Genomic DNA, 18788 nt, shown 5'->3' on the forward strand with positions numbered 1-18788 from the left:
GCCTCGATATTCGACTGCCAAATTAAAATCCTTCAACTTCGAATATCGAAGACGAAGGATTTTGCGCAATTCCTTTGATCGAACGATCGAAGGAATAATCGTTAGATCGAACAATTAAATCCTTTGAATCAAACAATTCGAAGGATTTTAATCCATCGATTGAAGGATTATCCTTCGATCAGAAAATTGTTAGCAAGCCTATGGGGACCTTGTGGCCCGGGCCCCCCATCACTGGGCCCCCCTGCTATCGTGGAGGCCGGCTTTCTTTATAGTTATGCCACTGCTTACCTTGCTTGCACACCATTGCATTGGCCCAGGTACAGGCCCACGTGGCAGATTATGGTGCCTAAATGCATACTGTTGCGTTTGGCAACTGCAAGGTAAGTGGCTTATTGCAGTGTAGGGGCTGATTCTTGGCTGAGTTTTATGTGGCATTACCCTTAGGGGCCTATTTATCAATAGTCTCATTTTCATGTTTTTATAAACCACGACCAGACTCTAAAAGACTCTATCGTGAGATTTATTTTACATTTTTTTATAAATTTAAAATGAAAAAACTACGACCGGAAAATTACACTGAGCTCTGTGCTAAAAAAATATGAATACTTTAAAAATCCGTAAAAATTTGAGCTTCTCAGAGAATTCCTAGCAAAAGCAAATACAAAAAGGGGCCCATTAATTAAACCTTGATTTTTTCTGGTCCAGTTTTTTAACAGAGAAACTGTATTCCAAAAAAGTTATAAGCAAGAGTCAAAACACTGGAGTTTTTTTTTACATGTTTAAAGTGGGATTATGTTTACAAGTTGTAACTGTTAAAAATATCCTATTTACACTTTTTTAACATTTGAAGCTCATGCCACATTTGTTTTAGGGTGGGCTCATGTCTAGGACAATAGAAGATCTCTGTCTTCCTTCTGCGTCCTTGGGCATTTTTACTTATACATAGCCACTTCCAACAATTTCACCAACATCACTAATAAATACATACATATCACCTTTATATACCCGCTGAATTTAAATTAACGAAGAAGAAAGTAACGCTACAGAAAATTAGTTATGAAATTTTCACTCCAATGAATTTTTGGTGACGAAAGTTTGCCAACGATCTTTTGCTGAGACGTAATTTAGTATTTTGACGAATAAGTGTATTTGTCATAAAATAACATCTGACATGGTTGTGCGAAGTATGGTGGAGCCTTACAAAGCGAAAATTTGCAGGTAAGTAAATGTGCCCCCTTACGTTTCTATTATTTGCTTTGCCTTATTGTAATCTGCCCAGCATTTATGTTCATTCAACCCCTCCCTACCCAGCAGGGTACCTAAGGGCAGAGACACACGCTGCAAGATTAGTCGCCCCGAAGAAGAGGAGATTTGTCGCCAGGCGAATTGCAGCGTGTGTCTCTGCCCTAAATCCATGCAAAAATGAGCAGGCTTAAACTCTATTCAATTAGAAACCAACTTGACTGCATATAGCTCACTATTTTATCTTCCTGGAGGGGGGCTGCACAATCCTTTCGTATTCCCAGACTACAGCAACCCGTGGAATAATGGTCAGCAGCACCATCCTCCATTTAAATTGAAGATCTTTATTTTGTTCTGCTAAAGGAATAAACAAGGCCAGATCCTTACGCATCCCTAACTCTATGCACCCTATTCACAGGCAAGCTAACCCTATTTACCATGGTGCAAACACTTTACATCTGTCGCTGAGTGACAAGGCACTGGTTCAGCCGGCTCTGATGAATGGCACACATTGCTTACGAGAAGCCTTGACAAGGCACAGTAAATGAATTATGCCTAATGAATCATGTATTAATGACACTTATGAGGCTATTTGCATAAATGATAAACAATATATAATTCACTTGACGTTACATGATTTTAAGTAAATTTAGAACCAGGGTTTTGTTTCAAAGGATCTCATGAAATATTTGCTGTTGCCTTTCCATCATGCCTGTGTATTATACTGTATGCTCCCCAGGATTCATGACCACCTCCACTTCGTTAGTCAGACCAAAGGTGAAAAGCAATGATTCAATATTCATAGTTGGTATTTTTAGATCAAACTATGTCCCTTGTGCCACAACAAATTGAAACATACATAGGAAACATCAAGTTTTGAGGTATGAACAAGTAGAACTGAAGGGTGTTGCTTTTTAATATTAAGCCTATACTCCTTCACTTGTAAGTATTTGTCTTCAATAAAGTGGTGCTCAGCCGAGAGCTCCTTACAAAACATCTGTAGTCAATCGTGTCCCTATCATATGTCATTTTGAATCTGACTGGACAAACAAGTTCAATAAGATGAAGATGAGATGTTAAAGTGGTGGTTCAGCTTTGATTAACTTTTAGTATGTTATAGTGTCTATTTCTATGCAATTTATCAATCTGTCTTTATTATTTATATTTTATAGTTCTTTTTAATTTGTCTTTTCCTTCTGATTCTTTCCGGCTTTCAAATGGGGAGTCACTGACCCCATCTAGAAAACGAATGTTCTGTAAGGCTTTTATTACTCCTCTTTCTACTCAGGCCTCTCCTATTCAAATTCCTGTCTCTTATTTAAATCAATGTATGGTTGCTAGTGTAATGCTAGGTTTCCCATTGCTAGTGTTGGAGTAAATTTTTTTTTTGGTGAGATTGCATTTGGCTCCTTTTAAATGCAATTAATCAATTAAAACAACATGCTCATTATCAAGAGTCCCCAGTTTGTTTTGGATTCAGGACATTGAGTACCAGGAACAAGTGTTGCTGTATCACAGATATTGGTTGTTTACTATATATATTCTAGGTATTTACATAATGGCACCAGCACACACGCAGCTATAGACAAAGGAGAAATTGCTGATAAAAGGGCAATAAATAACAGTGAGGAGGTGCATCTGTGGTACCAAGGATCCAAAAGACAAACAGTAAATATGCCATATTGATTAAGCTGGAAAATGTGAATCAAATCAGCCAAAAGGTCACACAAAGGAGTGGCTGGTTGACAGAGGTTTAATCCTTCAGAGCATTCAAGCCATTCTAGGAGCTTATGGGGCTTCCATCAACTGTATCTACAGCTCTCACTGTAAAAATGTATTTTGCACCTTAAGATGGACCCACTTCTAACTAGAAGGGATGCCTCTGTTTCAGGCAGAGTTTATTATGTTTCCCATAATAATATATTAATGTCATATTACTACATAGAGATAATAACCTTTATAATACACAACAGCCATGGATATTCAGTAAATTATATCCTCATGAACGGTGTTTAGTGATGTCATCAGTCATAATTGGTGCTCAGCGATGCAATTTCTGTCACACGACTCCCTGAAACGTGTGTATAGTAATAATAATTATGAAGTACTAATAATAATGTCACCTGTCTCTAAGCTCTTTAATTCACTTATGTCCCTTTGAGTATGGAAGAACTTTACTGAGGTACCAATACAATCCTTAAAAATTACATTTTGAACTTCAGTTTGCATTTGCTACTTTGTTTGGAGGCTGGGCTTGCTTCGCATTATAGATACATGGTATCTTTGGTAGGAAATGTTTCCTAGATAAAGGGTTGCCTGTATATCTCTGGACTGCTCAAATATACTGGTAGACCCGTCCTGTTCGTCTGATAATTCAAAGGACTTTTTGAAAATGTGATGAACTTTGTGTAATTAAGTGAATCAACTAGGCTCTTATTTGGAACGTAATTGTTTCTACGTTAAAGGAACAGTAACGTCAAAAAATAATGTTTTAAAGTAATAAAAATATAATGCAGTGTTGCCCTGCACTAGTAAAACTGCTGTGTTTGCGTCAGAAACACCACTATTGTTTATATAAATAAGCTGCTGTGTAGCAATGGGGGCAGCCATTGAAAGGAGAAAAGGCTCAGGTTACACAGCAGAGCGCAGATAAGCTCTGTCTGTCTAATGGGGTTATCTGTTATCCACTATTTAACCTGTGCCATATAGTCTTTTTTCAATTTCAGCCATTGCTCCACAGCAGCTTGTTTATATGAACTATAGTAGTGTTTCTGAAGCAAACACAGCAGTTATACCAGTGCAGGGCAACACTACATGATATTTTCATATTTTCATGTGTTTTGCATTTCTAATTAATTGTATCACTGGGGATCAATTACGCATAATTTATGTTAATTTGATGACACTGCATTGCGTTGCATGGGGGGTGTTAAATTGCCTTCTCTATCACAAAATTTTCATGCTTGACAAAGGGGTACAACCCCGAAACGTTGCATTAATCTGCAAATAAACACACAAGGGTTCGTCCCTGCTTCCAACAGCCGCTGAGTTCTTTTGAGTGCCAGTGAATCCTTTTAGTACTTTCCCCCTTGCATTACCCACCCCCTCATACCCTTTTGTGTTTTTTCTTTTATTACTCCGTTTTTGTATGTAAAATACTCTGTATATATAGCAGAGCCAAAATAGCTTTCTTGTAGTTCGCTTTGAAAAAAAGAACTGAAAACTTGCTGTCGTTTTTAGAGCTGCACGAATCCAGGAATCAAATCCTAATTTGCATATGCAAATTATAGGTGGGAAGGGAAATCATGTGACTTTTCCTTCATAAAACAAGGAAGTAAAAACATTTTTCCACTTATTCCTCTCCTGCCTCTAATTTGCATAAATTAATTAGGAATCCTATTCGGACAAATCTTTCACAAAGGATTTGGGAATTGGATGAGCCCTTAAAACAACTTTTGTTATGCTTCATATTAAAAAAAAAAAGTTTGTCACTATAACTTTTTCAACTGGCACGAAAAAACATGGTTCGAAAAAAAAAAAATGATATGCCACAATAGGTTTATACTGGATATTTTGCAAATGCAGATGTATATTGATACATAACATGCATTGCAAATTTATAAAACTCAAGTTAATTTATAAGGTTTACTTCTCAATCAAGGTCTAGAATTTACATTCAAATATCTATTATATTGAATGTTGTTGGCATGTACAATTGTAAGGCTAGGACATTCTGCTAGTTGCCTGCGCCACCTAGTGTAGACAACAGACATAAGGAGGGTAGGTACCCGACAATAAATGAAGAATCTTGAAACTGTCACTACTGCAGATTAACATTCAGCTGTGAGAAAGATGAGACAGGCTCTTGTTGGATTACTAAACACATTGCCATGGAGCAAGATCGCTCATAGTACAAGCTGATCCAGGGACTAGTCTGATTGCCGTCTTGGAATCAGGAAGGAATTTTTCCCCCTCCAAGGCAAATGGGAGAGGCTTCAAATGTTTTTTTAGCCTTACTCTAGATCAACTAGCAGATTTACACAAGCAAATCGACAGTTTTAATTCACTGCATTTCACTCTTTGCCCCAAGCCGACGGTGCATGAATATGTAAAAGCAAAAACCTTAAATTAAATTATTATTTCTAATCAATGTCACGCAAGATGCTGTGTCAAAAGAATATCACTGCGGACACCCCATGTAGCCTCATATTAAAGAGGTTGTTCAATTAACTTTAACTATGTTGGAGACCACAGAATTGAAAGAAAATTTGAATTTAAAAAATGAAAAACGAAGTTTAGCAGAAATATATTTTCACCCCGCAATGTGAGGTGAAGGCTGTAGTTATGATTGGCTGAATTGAGCTATATATTCAGTAGGGATGCACCAAATCCAGGATTCGGCCTTTTTCAGCAGGATTCAGATTCGGCCGAATCCTTCTGCCCGGCTGAATCGAATCCAAATCCTAATTTGCATATGCAAATTAGGGGTGGGGAGGAAAATTGCGTGACTTTTTATCAAAAAACAAGGAAGTAAAAAATATTTTCGGTATTCAGCCGAATATTTCACGATTTTCGGATTCAGGGGTTCGGCCGAATCCAAAAAAGTGTATTCGGTGCATCCCTAATATTCAGTCTTAAAGCTGACAGATGAAGTGATACAGAAAAAGACCCAGTGATCTCCAGAGCTGGTTTTAAAGAAAATGTATTCACTGCAGTTTGTGTTTCACCTGCGAATGAGCCAAGAATGCTCCTTCTATAACAGCCACAATGGAATGCCTTATGTCATAGAGATGTATAAAAGCAGAGAAATACACTACGAATAGCAATATAAAATATTTATTGTGTAATTGCATAACATCCGCCTCTGTAAGTCCCTTATTTGTCAGAATCATAATAAATAGGAATTGACATCTTGTAGAGTATGAGATTCATTGTCCAGATATTCAATAATAATATTTCCGCCATTGTATAACGGGTTCTGCGAGTTGGAAATCCACGTTTCTACAGTACTGTCCAAAGGTAACTCCTCTCCTGTCTCTGTGTGGCACACTCTCAGCTTCTGCGATGGAAATATTCACACAGGTAAAACCAACCGTGGGACATATGTCATAAAATTTAAAATAAATAAATATAGAAATACTCAGTTTCTGATTAGTAAATGGACAGATTTCTAATGAGGAGGGGTGAAAATACTTATGTCTTAAAGTTACTGATGCCAGATCCCACTAAGCTTCCTGAAAATAAATACTTATTAAATTATACTCTTTTCCTTGCAACACAATAATGGAGAGACATTTTCAATCATTAGCTCTAATAAAATACAACCAAGCCTAGGTTGCTTAGCTTAGTATAGGGTTGCTGCACAATATCCCATGTACAGCAGCCCTATACCTGACATCTCCTGACAAATTCTATTACATTTTCAAGGCTAGTTGCCTGCTGTTGCTGGTGGCCACAAAGATGCAAATATCGATGTCAAGTCTTTCAAGGTGATTAGTGTTTAAATGGCATTACTCATGAGCAGAGGATGCAGAAGAAGATCATTTACAGGCACAGAAACTAATATGAGAGTATCTTATTTCCAATAAATATTGACTTTGGTTGCTCTTTAAAATGCAGTAGAGCAAGTGAGATCCGGGTATTAAACTATAAGTGATCAGAAAGTCTCCCGCATAGAAAAGCCTCTCAGTTGTTGGTTACCAGTGTCAGACTGGGATGCCCAACACAAAACCTTAGACCAAAGGCTTACTCTCCAATCTATTCTTAATCATCTGATCACACAAACTCTTTATTCTCCAATGGAATTGCCTTGAAATAAGCTAAATGGTTTGTAGTAGGAGGGACTACAGACACTTGGGAAGACTAGGAGTTTTCCTGGGTTCCTGGTCTGGACCAAGATTCAAAATAGACCCTGATATTTCAAATATAGTGAGGCCTAAACTGCCCCCAGGCCCAAAAAATAGTGAATGTCTGGAATCTGGCACTTGTCAGAATATACAGATTTCCAGTTCAGGCCTGGCTGTGGAAGTGACGGGGGTTGCTGTGATATTAAACCTACCTTTGCTGCAGCTTTGTTGTTATCATTCTTAAGATTTGCTAACGATGCTGCATAATCCACAACTTTGCCGATGCTCCACTTTTTGCAAAAGAACATTGGCTTGCTCTTCTCCTTTTGGCCCTTGGGCAAATACACTTGGAAATAGACTCTCTCAGTCTGAAATATAGGACACAATGTGTCTTAAAAGCATACAGGTAGTTTGTAATACCCTGCACACAGGGAGTGTACTGTGAACCAGAGAATATAGGAAACTGAGCATGAGTAACTGTCAGACATTACAGGTATGTACTATAACTACTTCCATGCACTGCCAATCTATGTTTTATTTGTTGAGGGAAGAAACATTCCATGGGCTACAAATGCGTCAGGGATTAAAACATAATTTGTTCACAACAGAACAAATGGATAATGTGGCATCAGTCGTACCAGCATGCAAAGAACAGTTGCCCTACTCACTTAGCCTTTAAATCATATAGGATTTGTATCCAGTGGAATTGTATCTCTATGAGCAATGATCAGGAGCATACATGGGGGTTTGCGTGGCCTGACGAGAATTAAAGGGCTGGACCAAAATCTCAGGGTGTTAAAAGTTCTTGGAAAAATCTGTGTCATTCAGCAGAAGTGTAAGAGTTTATTATAGGATACCTGTGCTTTGTATTATGATGAGGCTACAACACCTTTAAATCAACTATAAATATGGTATAGGCAGTGACAATTTGCAAATTCTATATTTTCAAGCTTTTTGTCCAGAAGCTCTCCAGTTTGCACCTAGCAACCAGGCAATGGTTTAAATGAGAGACAGAATTATGAATGTAAAAGGGCCTGAATATAAAGATAAAAAGTTTTGTGGCAGCCAGGGTCAGTGACCCCTCATTTCAAGCTGGAAGAAGGCAAATAAAAAATTATTACCTTCTATTACATACTAAATGTTACCTTAAAAGTGGTCTATCCCTTTAAAGAGGTCCACTACATATTTAACTGCCAGTAAGCAATAATAAGAATTTATTTTAAAGGGGAACTCTGGCTTCAAAACCAAAATTTGATAAAGAGGCCCATAGAAACCCCTAATATACTCATCACAGTTACTGGTTTCTTCAAAAAGTATGAATAAATGTAATTTTCTATGCTGAAATCCAGCTGTTTAACAGTTCTTCTCTTTCTGCATCATTTGAAATCCTGGCAGGGAAGGAGGGACTAAAACACTGATGTTACAAATTTCTCCACAGCTTACAGACAGCATGCAGGAACTACATAACCCACAATGCATTGCACTGTGATGTTCCTTTCCTTATTGAAATCATGTGTGCAGGGAATTGTGGGGTTTGGAGGATGCAGGCTGAGGACAAATGGCTGTTGATACAAAGTAACAGTAGTCAGCCAGCTTAGCAAAGTAGTCAGACAGATCAGCAGGAGAGCAGGGGGCTAGGCTTAGGGAACTGTCAGAAAAATCATTAAAAATCATGAATTTTTTGCATATTTTTTTAAATGATGTATATTGCAAAGTTGCTTGAAATTATGTTTACTTTTCAAAAAGCTTAAGTTTTTTTTGTGGAGTTTCCCTTTAACTTATAAATAATGTTATATCAACACTGAATCTATATAAAATTTTCTGGATCAACAAAGCTTTCAAAAGACCTAATTTTTATAAAGGACATTTGTGGTACAATAATAGAGTCAATGGAAATAAAATATTGCTTCATATTAAATTATAATGTGAAAGCCGTACCTGTGGCAAAGACTTGTCCCCAGCAGCGTGTAGTTTAAGCTTCATAAGGGCAACTTTTGCTGCTGTTTCACTGTTTTTTGCCCCCCTTCGGACTTTGCTGTTTGGAGCACACTTCTTAGAATCTACAAAAATATTATATATAGAATGATAACATAACATGAAGAGAATTATAATGACAGAATTACATGGTACATGTATGTATAAGTGCATCATATTTTTATGTTACTGTCACTGTAAAGCACTGAATAACCAAACTTTTTTTCTATCCCAAAAGGATAAAAGTAACGCATGCCTTACCACTTCCATTTCCACTACACACCTACAATCTCTTTCACAAGTTGCTGAGTTGCAACCATTCGTGGCTTTGGAACATCAAGCTTGCTACATTCATGTTCTGACTGATGCCGGTGTCTAAAGAAAACAAATAAAAGTAGTGAATATGAAAGAAGATATCATACAAAAGTCAAAAGCAAATAATCAGTTCATATTTAATATGTGAAACCTACCCCAAACAGAAACATTTCTCACAGTAGGGACATAGAACTGGGACCAATTCCTTTCCACTGCAGCCTTCATACATACATGGGTATAGGGTGCTGCCTTCTGATTTCCCCAAATCATTACTCTGTGGCATCTATCACATTCAAAATAAAAGATTTAAATAATGTTGTACTAGACCTGTGCCCTTTTATAACTTTACCCCAAAAAGTGTGAAAAGCTCTGCTCTGCTTTATAACAGAGCAGGCTCTCTTAATTAGGGCATACTTTGTTTATTCTCTGGAGGTCACAAAACTTGAGCCACCAGTAAGGCTGCTTCAATACCAAAACAGGAGAATTTGGTACAGAAAGATGCAGCTATTCAGAGCAGGGCAGGGTGAAACGTGCAAAAAACATGGCAGTTTGAGCACATTTTTACACTTTTGCACCTTTCCCTGCACTTTATAATTGTCCCCTGATATGTACATGAGAGGTAATTCAAAAGGTGTTGGAGAATCTTTTATTTATAACAGCTTGGTTGCACTGACAGTTCTAAATCAAACAAGGAATACGTCATTTTACTATTCTAATAACATTCAGTTACTAATTAGTAAAGTACCATTCAGTATACAGTAAAAGCCCCATTTGACTTTTTACAGGGGACTAGAAAAATGGTGTAAAATCTGGAAAAAACATTATGTATTGTATATTGGTGGGATCAGAAAAACAGTAAAAAATGAGGGAAAACTCGAAACAGGGGATGTAAAATTGAGGTTTCACTGTATAAACTGTAGATATAACATGGTAAAATGAAGAGACATAATAATGTGGCACAGGTATGGGAACAGTTATCCAGAAAGCATAGAATACTAGAAAGGCTGTCTCCCATAGCCTATTATTTTAAAAGTATTTCCTTTTTCTCGGTAATAATAAAACAGTAGCTAGTACACAATCCAAACTAAGATATACTTAATCCTTATTGGTAGAAAAAACAGCCTATTGGGTTTATTTAATATTTACATTATTTTCTAGTAGACTTAAGGTATAACAATCCAAATTACTAAAAGGCCCATAATCTGGAAAACCCCAGGTCAAAAGCATTATGGATAACAGGTCCCAGACCTGTACAAGGACCCAGCACATGTTGGAGAGGAAGGGCAGTTAGGGAATAAATAAGCAAACACTCAGCATATATGTGTAAAAAAGATCCCAAGGCCTGGGAGGTGGGCTTCCTTTAATAATTTAGTTATATGGCCCAGAAACATTGACCAATATCTGTTGGACTAAAAACATAAGACTTTATGAGAGACCAATTCAAGATTTTATGAGTCAGTTTAGCAGAGCCACAGCAATAGCTTTAAGGGCATTAACACTATACTTATTGTAATAAAAAAGTAAATCTGAAAACAAATCACTTACCTGTATGCAGCCATGGGAGTCTCTGCTTCTGTGCTCTAGGCTTTAAAGGAATAGAATATAATTATATATATATAATACTAATATAATGCATAAATCAGGAAAGTCCAGGCTGAAATATCCTCGAACAATTGTTGAACTATAACCCATTTCCCCCTCAGAAAACAACTGGTACTTTAAAGTAATGGGAAAGAGCTGCAGGGTGTAGTCTGGATTCTCTATGACAGGCAGAAAGGCATCCATATCTATGTATTTTCTTCAACAGACAAGATTGTTTATGAGGCTCTCTGTTGTTGGACTAAAAGTCCCCATCAACAAGCTGGTGAGCACTCAGAATCACAGGGTAAACAAGTCTATTCTATGGATATATAGTAGTCAATGCTATATATCACCATAATTTGCCATTATTCAAAAGTATGCAAAGTTAAGATTGTGAACACTTGCAGTCTCCAGAACCTTCAGTGATTCTCAATGCCAATACTCAAGGTCTGCTATATGGAAGGAATGGGCTACTGGAGAGCTATCAGATGTTTTTAAAGTACAACAGGAACAGAATATACTGGCACACAAAGCATTTGCAGCAGGTAACCTTTGCTTTAATTCAAAAAGTGTGGAATGTGCAACGTTTCGGGGCCACGCCCCTTTCTCAAGCATGCTGTGTCAACTAAGGTAAACAGGGGAAAGTTGTGCTCACCACTAGTTTTTAAAATCATTAGGCGGGGGTGCAATGAGGGTGTGACCACAAAAAACATATAGACAAATACAAGATTCCTCTGCACTCAACCTATTATCAATATATTTAAGACAGCGACATTTTGTGCATACTGCTACTGAAAAATGCCTTACCCTTTAAACAAAACAGGGATTGTTTGTCCATATATTGCAATATATTTAAGCTGGCCAACTACGTCAAAGTCATCCCATATCTGGCCAGTCCTACGCTTAATTTTCATCTGATTCATTAAGAATTCTATGGTTTAATTATACATTTTATAAAAGGGACGAATACGTTTTACCTGCAACTTACTTGCTGCTTTCAAAGTAAAACTCCCAAACTTGGCTGCCCTTTTATTAGACACCAGTGGGATCACCCGACTATAGTTGGAGGGGGTGGGAGCTACAACATGGAGCTGGTCACTGCTCCTGTAGAACTATAACAAACAGGGGACATTTTGTGCATACTGCTACTGAAAAATGCCCTACCCTTTAAGCAAAACAGGGATTGTTTGTCCATATATTGCAATATATTTAAGCTGGCCAACTACTTCAAAGTCATCCCATATCTGGCCAGTCCTACGCTTAATTTTCATCTGATTCATTAAGAATTCAATTGCTTAATTATACATATTTTTATATATATATATATATATATATATATATATATATATATATATATATATATATATATATATATATATATATATATATATATATATATATATATACACAAACAAACTATTTAAAAAATAGTGGTGAGCACAACTTTCCCTTGTTTGTTATATTTATACAGGAGCATGTTGTAGCTCCCACCCTTCCCAGCTATAGTCAGGTGATCCCACTGGTGTCTAATAAAAGGGCAGCCAAGTTTGGGAGTTTTACTTTGAAAGCAGCTAGTAAGTTGCAGGTAAAACGTATTCGTCCCTTTTATAAAATGTATAATTAAACCATAGAATTCTTAATGAATCAGATGAAAATTGAGCATAGGACTGGCCAGATATGGGATGACTTTGACGTAGTTGGCCAGCTTAAATATATTGCAATATATGGACAAACAATCCCTGTTTTGTTTAAAGGGTAAGGCATTTTTCAGTAGCAGTATGCACAAAATGTCACTGTCTTAAATATATTGATAATGGGTTGAGTGCAGAGGAATCTTGTATTTGTCTATATGTTTTTTGTGGTCACACCCTCATTGCACCCCCGCCTAATGATTTTAAAAACTAGTGGTGAGCACAACTTTCCCCTGTTTGTTATAGTTCTACAAGAGCAGTGACCAGCTCTATGTTGTAGCTCCCACCCCCTCCAACTATAGTCGGGTGATCCCACTGGTGTCTAATAAAAGGGCAGCCAAGTTTGGGAGTTTTACTTTGAAAGCAGCTAGTAAGTTGCAGGTAAAACGTATTCGTCCCTTTTATAAAATGTATAATTAAACCATAGAATTCTTAATGAATCAGATGAAAATTGAGCATAGGACTGGCCAGATATGGGATGACTTTGACGTAGTTGGCCAGCTTAAATATATTGCAATATATGGACAAACAATCCCTGTTTTGTTTAAAGGGTAAGGCATTTTTCAGTAGCAGTATGCACAAAATGTCGCTGTCTTAAATATATTGATAATGGGTTGAGTGCAGAGGAATCTTGTATTTGTCTATGTGTCAACTAAGGTAACACAGTTTCCTAATAATCTCAGCTATCTGGAAGAGTTATATCTTCCTGACATTCACAAGGAAGCACCAATCTAGGTTTTAGGGATTACAACAAGATTTTAATGTGATTTAATCCTTCCAGTGCTGGAATGGAGTATTTGACTGTAACAAATATACATAAACTAGGGTTCTGAAATGTAACGACTTTTTGATAGAACTTAGAACATCCCTTGTATTTCCTCAAAATTCTCTTCCATACCATACTAAATTGGTTGACTTGCATGACTAAGACTGCTTTTCTACTGGGTATATTTGAGAATGGGAACTGATGATCACCCAGCAGTCAAAGATAAAAGATCATTCTTTGCTGCATTCACCATGTAAAAAATGGCTTCTAGCTAACCTGAGCACTGCTGGCCCTTTAATCCCTGTTCTATGGCTGTTGTCGTAACAGAAGATGAGGCATATACTTTTTAGATTCCTGATGTTATTAATGTTGTGTAAAGAATATCTCACCAGAATACTCCTGAACAGCCATCACATCGAAAAGGTAAAAAATCTGAAAAAAATATTAGGTTACAATACTATAATCAATAATTGATTACATTTGAGTTTCAACTTTACATAAAAAAAAAACTAGGCAAAACATAATAAAGCCTCTCTCTTTATACCAACTTTTGCACCTTCGTTGATAAACACATTATTAGACTTTGGTTTGCCCTACTGTATAATTCCCTCTAAACATTAAGGAATCCTTACACATATTAACTTAACTGCATCTGTAATTGTCAGTAGCAACTAATCAGGTATTTCTTTTTATTTTCTAACCTGTAGTAGAATGTACAAAACAAATTACAGATAGGTTGCCTTATGGGAGGAAAAACAAGTCTACTGGGTTTAATTAATGTTTAATATTTGGAGATCCAAATTATGTAAATACTCCTTATGTGGAAATCCCCTGAACATTCTGTGTAACACATCTTATACCTGTATATATCAAACCTACAAATACTGATTGATACATGAGTTATACAGGGCCCTGCTACAAAAAGGAGAAGGGTGTGTAAGACACGAGATATGGGGATGGGAAATAGAAGAGATGTTACATTGAACTTAGCAGGAGGCAGTACCGCATACTGAAGGAATGCTGGACTATATGAGGGTATGGACATTTTTAATCTATATTATTGATTTTGCTGTGTCCATCTGTCATGTTTCATATGCATTTAAAGGAGAAGAAAACCCAAAAGTTAAACCCCCTCTACATAGACCCCCCAGCCTAAGTGTTACCCTGGGCAAATGCCCCTAACGTTTTACTTACCCCATGGTGCAGATTCAGGCATCGGAGTTCACGGGCGCCATATTCATCTGCTTCGGTAATCTTTGCAATGAGACCGACGATTCTGCAATTCTCATGCGCAGTTGTCGTGAGACAGAAAATTGCTCCAACTGCGCATGCACCACTCTGCCGGTCTCATTCCGAAGATTACTGAAGCGGCTGAAGATGGCGCCCGTGAACTCTGCTGGACCGAATCTGCACGGAGGGGTAAGTAAAGACTTAGGGGCATTTGCCCAGGGTAACACTTAGGCTGGGGGGAGGAGGGAAGGGGGTCTATGTAGGGTAAAGGTTTTTTAACTTTCGGGTTTGCTTCTCCTTTAAGTCAAGACATTGTGGTGCAAGTGAACATGCAACTGCCTGACACTAAAAATGTTGCGACTGTTGCTCATATGAGAGGTTCCTTGGGGCAGACAATCAAAATAAGCCTATCCCTGAAGAATTGAGAATAGTTCAATATGCCTAATGTGCAAAGAGGCGTAGAAGAGACCAATGTGTACAGGAGGAGATAAATAGGGGTGGCTATGCAAATGAGATGAAAAGGACAACATGACAGAAAGGAAGACATGTAGTACTATTGGCAGATGGAGAGAAATGAGAATGGGAAAGTAATGAGTCTTCTTAAAATGAGAAAGATGCGGAAATGGCACATGCACTGCACCAGCAGGAACCTTGGCTCTCCAGCTGTTAAGGAACTACAAGTCCCACAATGCAATGAAGGAGCCTTTTGAAGGAGTCTAAAGGCAAATGCATTGTGGAACTTGTAGTTCCTTAACAGCTGGAGAGCCAAGGTTCCTGATCCCTGGACGGTTTCTTTTTATTTATTCTTATAAAATTGTTCTGTTCTAAAATACACAGATATTATTCTCCCTACATTATACAGTACTTGTCCACACGAATTACTTTCATAATGACTCTCAGTCTCCTATAGCAACTGTATAAACAATGACACACGTTTCCCATGGTCGAGCTCCCTGTAATGAATACTGTGACAATAAAAAAAGCATTTGTTACACCCTGGCTGCCTCTTTTAATACACTGCTAAATAAATCCCCAACACTGTAGGCACAAAATGGCCAAGTCCCTATAATAATTCATAAACAATAACAATGGGTTATTACCTAACTGGCCGCAATTCTCAGCGCTGCAGTGTAGCCCAATCTCCACCTCTGCCATTTCTCACTAACAAACTATAACGAGCGCGCAAATCAATAACTAAAATAAGAACCTGTATTGACACAATTGTCAGAGCCTTGCGGCGCTTTGTGATGACGTCATCGCGAGTGCGCACATAGAGCGTCACGCCAGGGAACGCGGAGTGATCGTTCAGGGGGCTCTTATTCAATGTGGGGATTGTCGTGAGACTCCCAACATTTCCGGGAGAACTGGCAGATCTCTAATTATTGATAATATACACGCGAACGCCTTGGTTTCGGTAAACGCTGCACAGTCACGTGGTCACTATAACGCGCGCAACCAGCCGACGTCACATGGTACGGCGACCAGGAAGTCTGTAAAATCAATTAGTCACGCAATCACGTGATGTTCAGAAGCTGGAGGTGTCAGGTGACTTGGCAGAGGGTTACTTGCAGTATTTAGTGGGATGGATGAGTAACAGCAGTGTACTGCCTTTTTTCTCTTTTTCTGCGGTTTGAATTGTTACTTATGGGTATATTTTCTTTAAAGGAACAGTAACACCAAAAAAATTAAAAGTGTTTTAAAGTAATGAAAATATCATGTAGTGTTGCCCTGCACTGGTAAAACTGATGTGTTTGCTTCAAAAACACTACTATAGTTCATATAAACAAGCTGCTGTGTAGCAATGGCGGAAATTGAAAAAAATGTATAGGCACAGGATAAATAGTGGATAACAGATAACACCATTATGTTCTACAGAGCTTATCTGCTGTGTAACCGGAACCATTTCTCCTTTGAATGGCTGCCCCCATTGCTACACAGCAGCTTATTTATATAAACAATAGTAGTGTTTCTGACGCAAACACATCAGTTTTACTAGTGCAGGGCAACACTGCATTATATATTACTTTAAAACAATTGAATTTTTTGATGTTACTGGACCTGCCTGTCTAAACGGAAAAAATGCATTCAAATACACATGGAATAAAAATTGGACCCTTTCTTCTTCTGACGCTTTCCAGCTTTCAAATGGGGGGCACTGATCCCATCACATGCTCTGTATGACTACAAATGTATTGTTATTGCTGCTTTCTATTACTCATCTTTCTATTCAGGCTTCTCCTATTCATATTCCAGTCTCTTATTCAAATCAATGCGTGGTTGCTAGGGTAATTAGGACCCTAGCAACCAGATTGCAGAAATTGCAAACTGGAGAGCTGCTGAATAAAAATCTAAATAACTCAAAAACCACAAATAATAAAAAATGAAAACCAATTGTAAATTGTCTCAGAATATCACTACATCATACTAAAAGTTATCTCAAAGGTGAACAACCCCTTTAATCCCTGACACACATTGGGCAACTTGCTGGGGTATGGGCCAAGGAAAGAAAGTGGCTTTTTACAAGACTTTGTCCATACCCTCGGTACACACTGAAAAAAAATATTGTGCCTTGTAACAGAAAATAAAAAGGGATGTTGGGTATAATCCCTGGGATGGGGGGCCCAGACTGGCAAACTGTGGGTTCTGGCAAATGCCATGGGGGCTGCTATAAGGTGCCATAGAAAGTCAGTATTTAGTGGGCTGGTGGAGGCTGTTTGGGCCTCTGTGTGGGCTGATTGGGCCTGTGTGTACCTGAAATACCAGGGCCTATTTTAATTCTCAGTCCGGACCTGGGGGGGGGGTGCCAAATGTTGGGACCTCCTAGTGATATAATTACATACCTGATACCCCAGGCCAGTACTCCTGTTAGTAGAAAACTGCCGTGGCCCAGAGTATATCTGTAGAAGCTTATTTGCTGCTATCTTCATCTGTTTTTTTCTGGGCAGAGGCAGGTGCATGTGTAGTAGCCAGCTTTATGCGTACACATTTGGCTTCCAATCTACTGGGCATGCGCCTGCCCAGACAAGAACAAAGAAGAGACAGAAGAAGATGGAGATGATGGACTTCTACAGAAATATCCCAAGCCAGTGCAGTTTTTAACAAACGAGAGAACCAGCCCAGTGAATCAGGTAAACAATTTGGCACCCCACAGTGATTATACCTTTTGTTATTCTTTAACGGGAGGATTTTAATTACAGTTAAAAGAAATGTGTGATCATTTTATGGATTGTTGAAGGCCCAACCTAGTGATCTCAACCCAAAACTAATTACAAATTGATGGAGAAAAATCTGTATATGCAGATTTCTTCTGCAGCATTCTGCCCACAGTTAAGTTGTTAGTACTGTCTCATAGTTAAGTTTTACCATGTCCTTAAGTTCAGAACTACAATGTAACATTCTGGGAGCAGTTTATTATTAACTTATCTTTGTGTGCTGTGATCATAAAAAGTCTATAAACACCCTGTGATTCACTTGTTTGGGATTCTGACTCTTGGTGAGTTCAGAATTCACACAGCTTGTCTCAAATAAACTTTGTTTATTGTCCCGTTGAGTTTCCACAACCAAATGTTCAAGCAGTAGAACATCTGGATAAGAGTGACCATAAACAAAGAAGTATGGAACTCACCACACGCATTTGATATGAAGATTATCAGAACAGAAACATTAATTTGAAGACTTCTTTACAATGTTTCAGGGAAAAGGTTGCCACATTTTAAGACATATCCTTGATGGAGAAGAACATGGGGCATACCTGTAGACAATCAACAGCAATAAATTATACCATAATAAAAGGTATATAGACTCATGGGAGGAGAGGGTTGTTCTCCCTCCTTTTAGACTATGCAGTGCATTATCCAACTTAATATCCAAGGAAGCACTACTAAGCTGATAAAGGGAACAAGGAGAAGGTCTAGGAGAAAAAGTTTGGCAAAGTTGGTATTGTTTATGCTGATGAAGAGGTGCTTAAGGGCTTATATGAATACTTTGCACAAATATACAAGGGGACCATAGAATAAGCTCTCTGATGCTTTATTCACAAGTAGGTACTTTCAGGAGGTTCCGTCTAAGATGCAGAAAGGGTTTTTTTACAGCAAGTCTTAAAAATTTGAACTTTTCTCAGAGAAGTTGTTGTTCTGGTAAATA

General features: G+C 37.9%; 1 protein-coding gene across 2 annotated transcripts; it reads right to left on the reverse strand.

The window, feature by feature from the left end:
• Window positions 1-6068: 6068 nt before the first annotated feature.
• Window positions 6069-16137, reverse strand: zfand1.L (zinc finger AN1-type containing 1 L homeolog). Of its 2 annotated transcripts, none has more exons than XM_018268096.2 (8): window positions 15746-16137; window positions 13805-13847; window positions 10923-10962; window positions 9533-9660; window positions 9346-9437; window positions 9027-9148; window positions 7301-7456; window positions 6069-6301 (listed from the first exon to the last, which is right to left on the reverse strand). In XM_018268096.2, exons 1-8 carry the CDS (start codon window positions 15798-15800, stop codon window positions 6131-6133), a joined length of 807 nt encoding a protein of 268 aa, XP_018123585.1. In that variant the 5' UTR covers window positions 15801-16137; the 3' UTR covers window positions 6069-6130. The 2 variants fall into 2 exon arrangements, with proteins under 2 accessions (XP_018123585.1, XP_041422463.1); XM_041566529.1 differs by having other exon boundaries at window positions 15853-16135.
• Window positions 16138-18788: the final 2651 nt, after the last annotated feature.

Source organism: Xenopus laevis, chromosome 6L (assembly GCF_017654675.1).
Source record: "Xenopus laevis strain J_2021 chromosome 6L, Xenopus_laevis_v10.1, whole genome shotgun sequence".
Lineage (NCBI taxonomy): Eukaryota > Metazoa > Chordata > Amphibia > Anura > Pipidae > Xenopus > Xenopus laevis.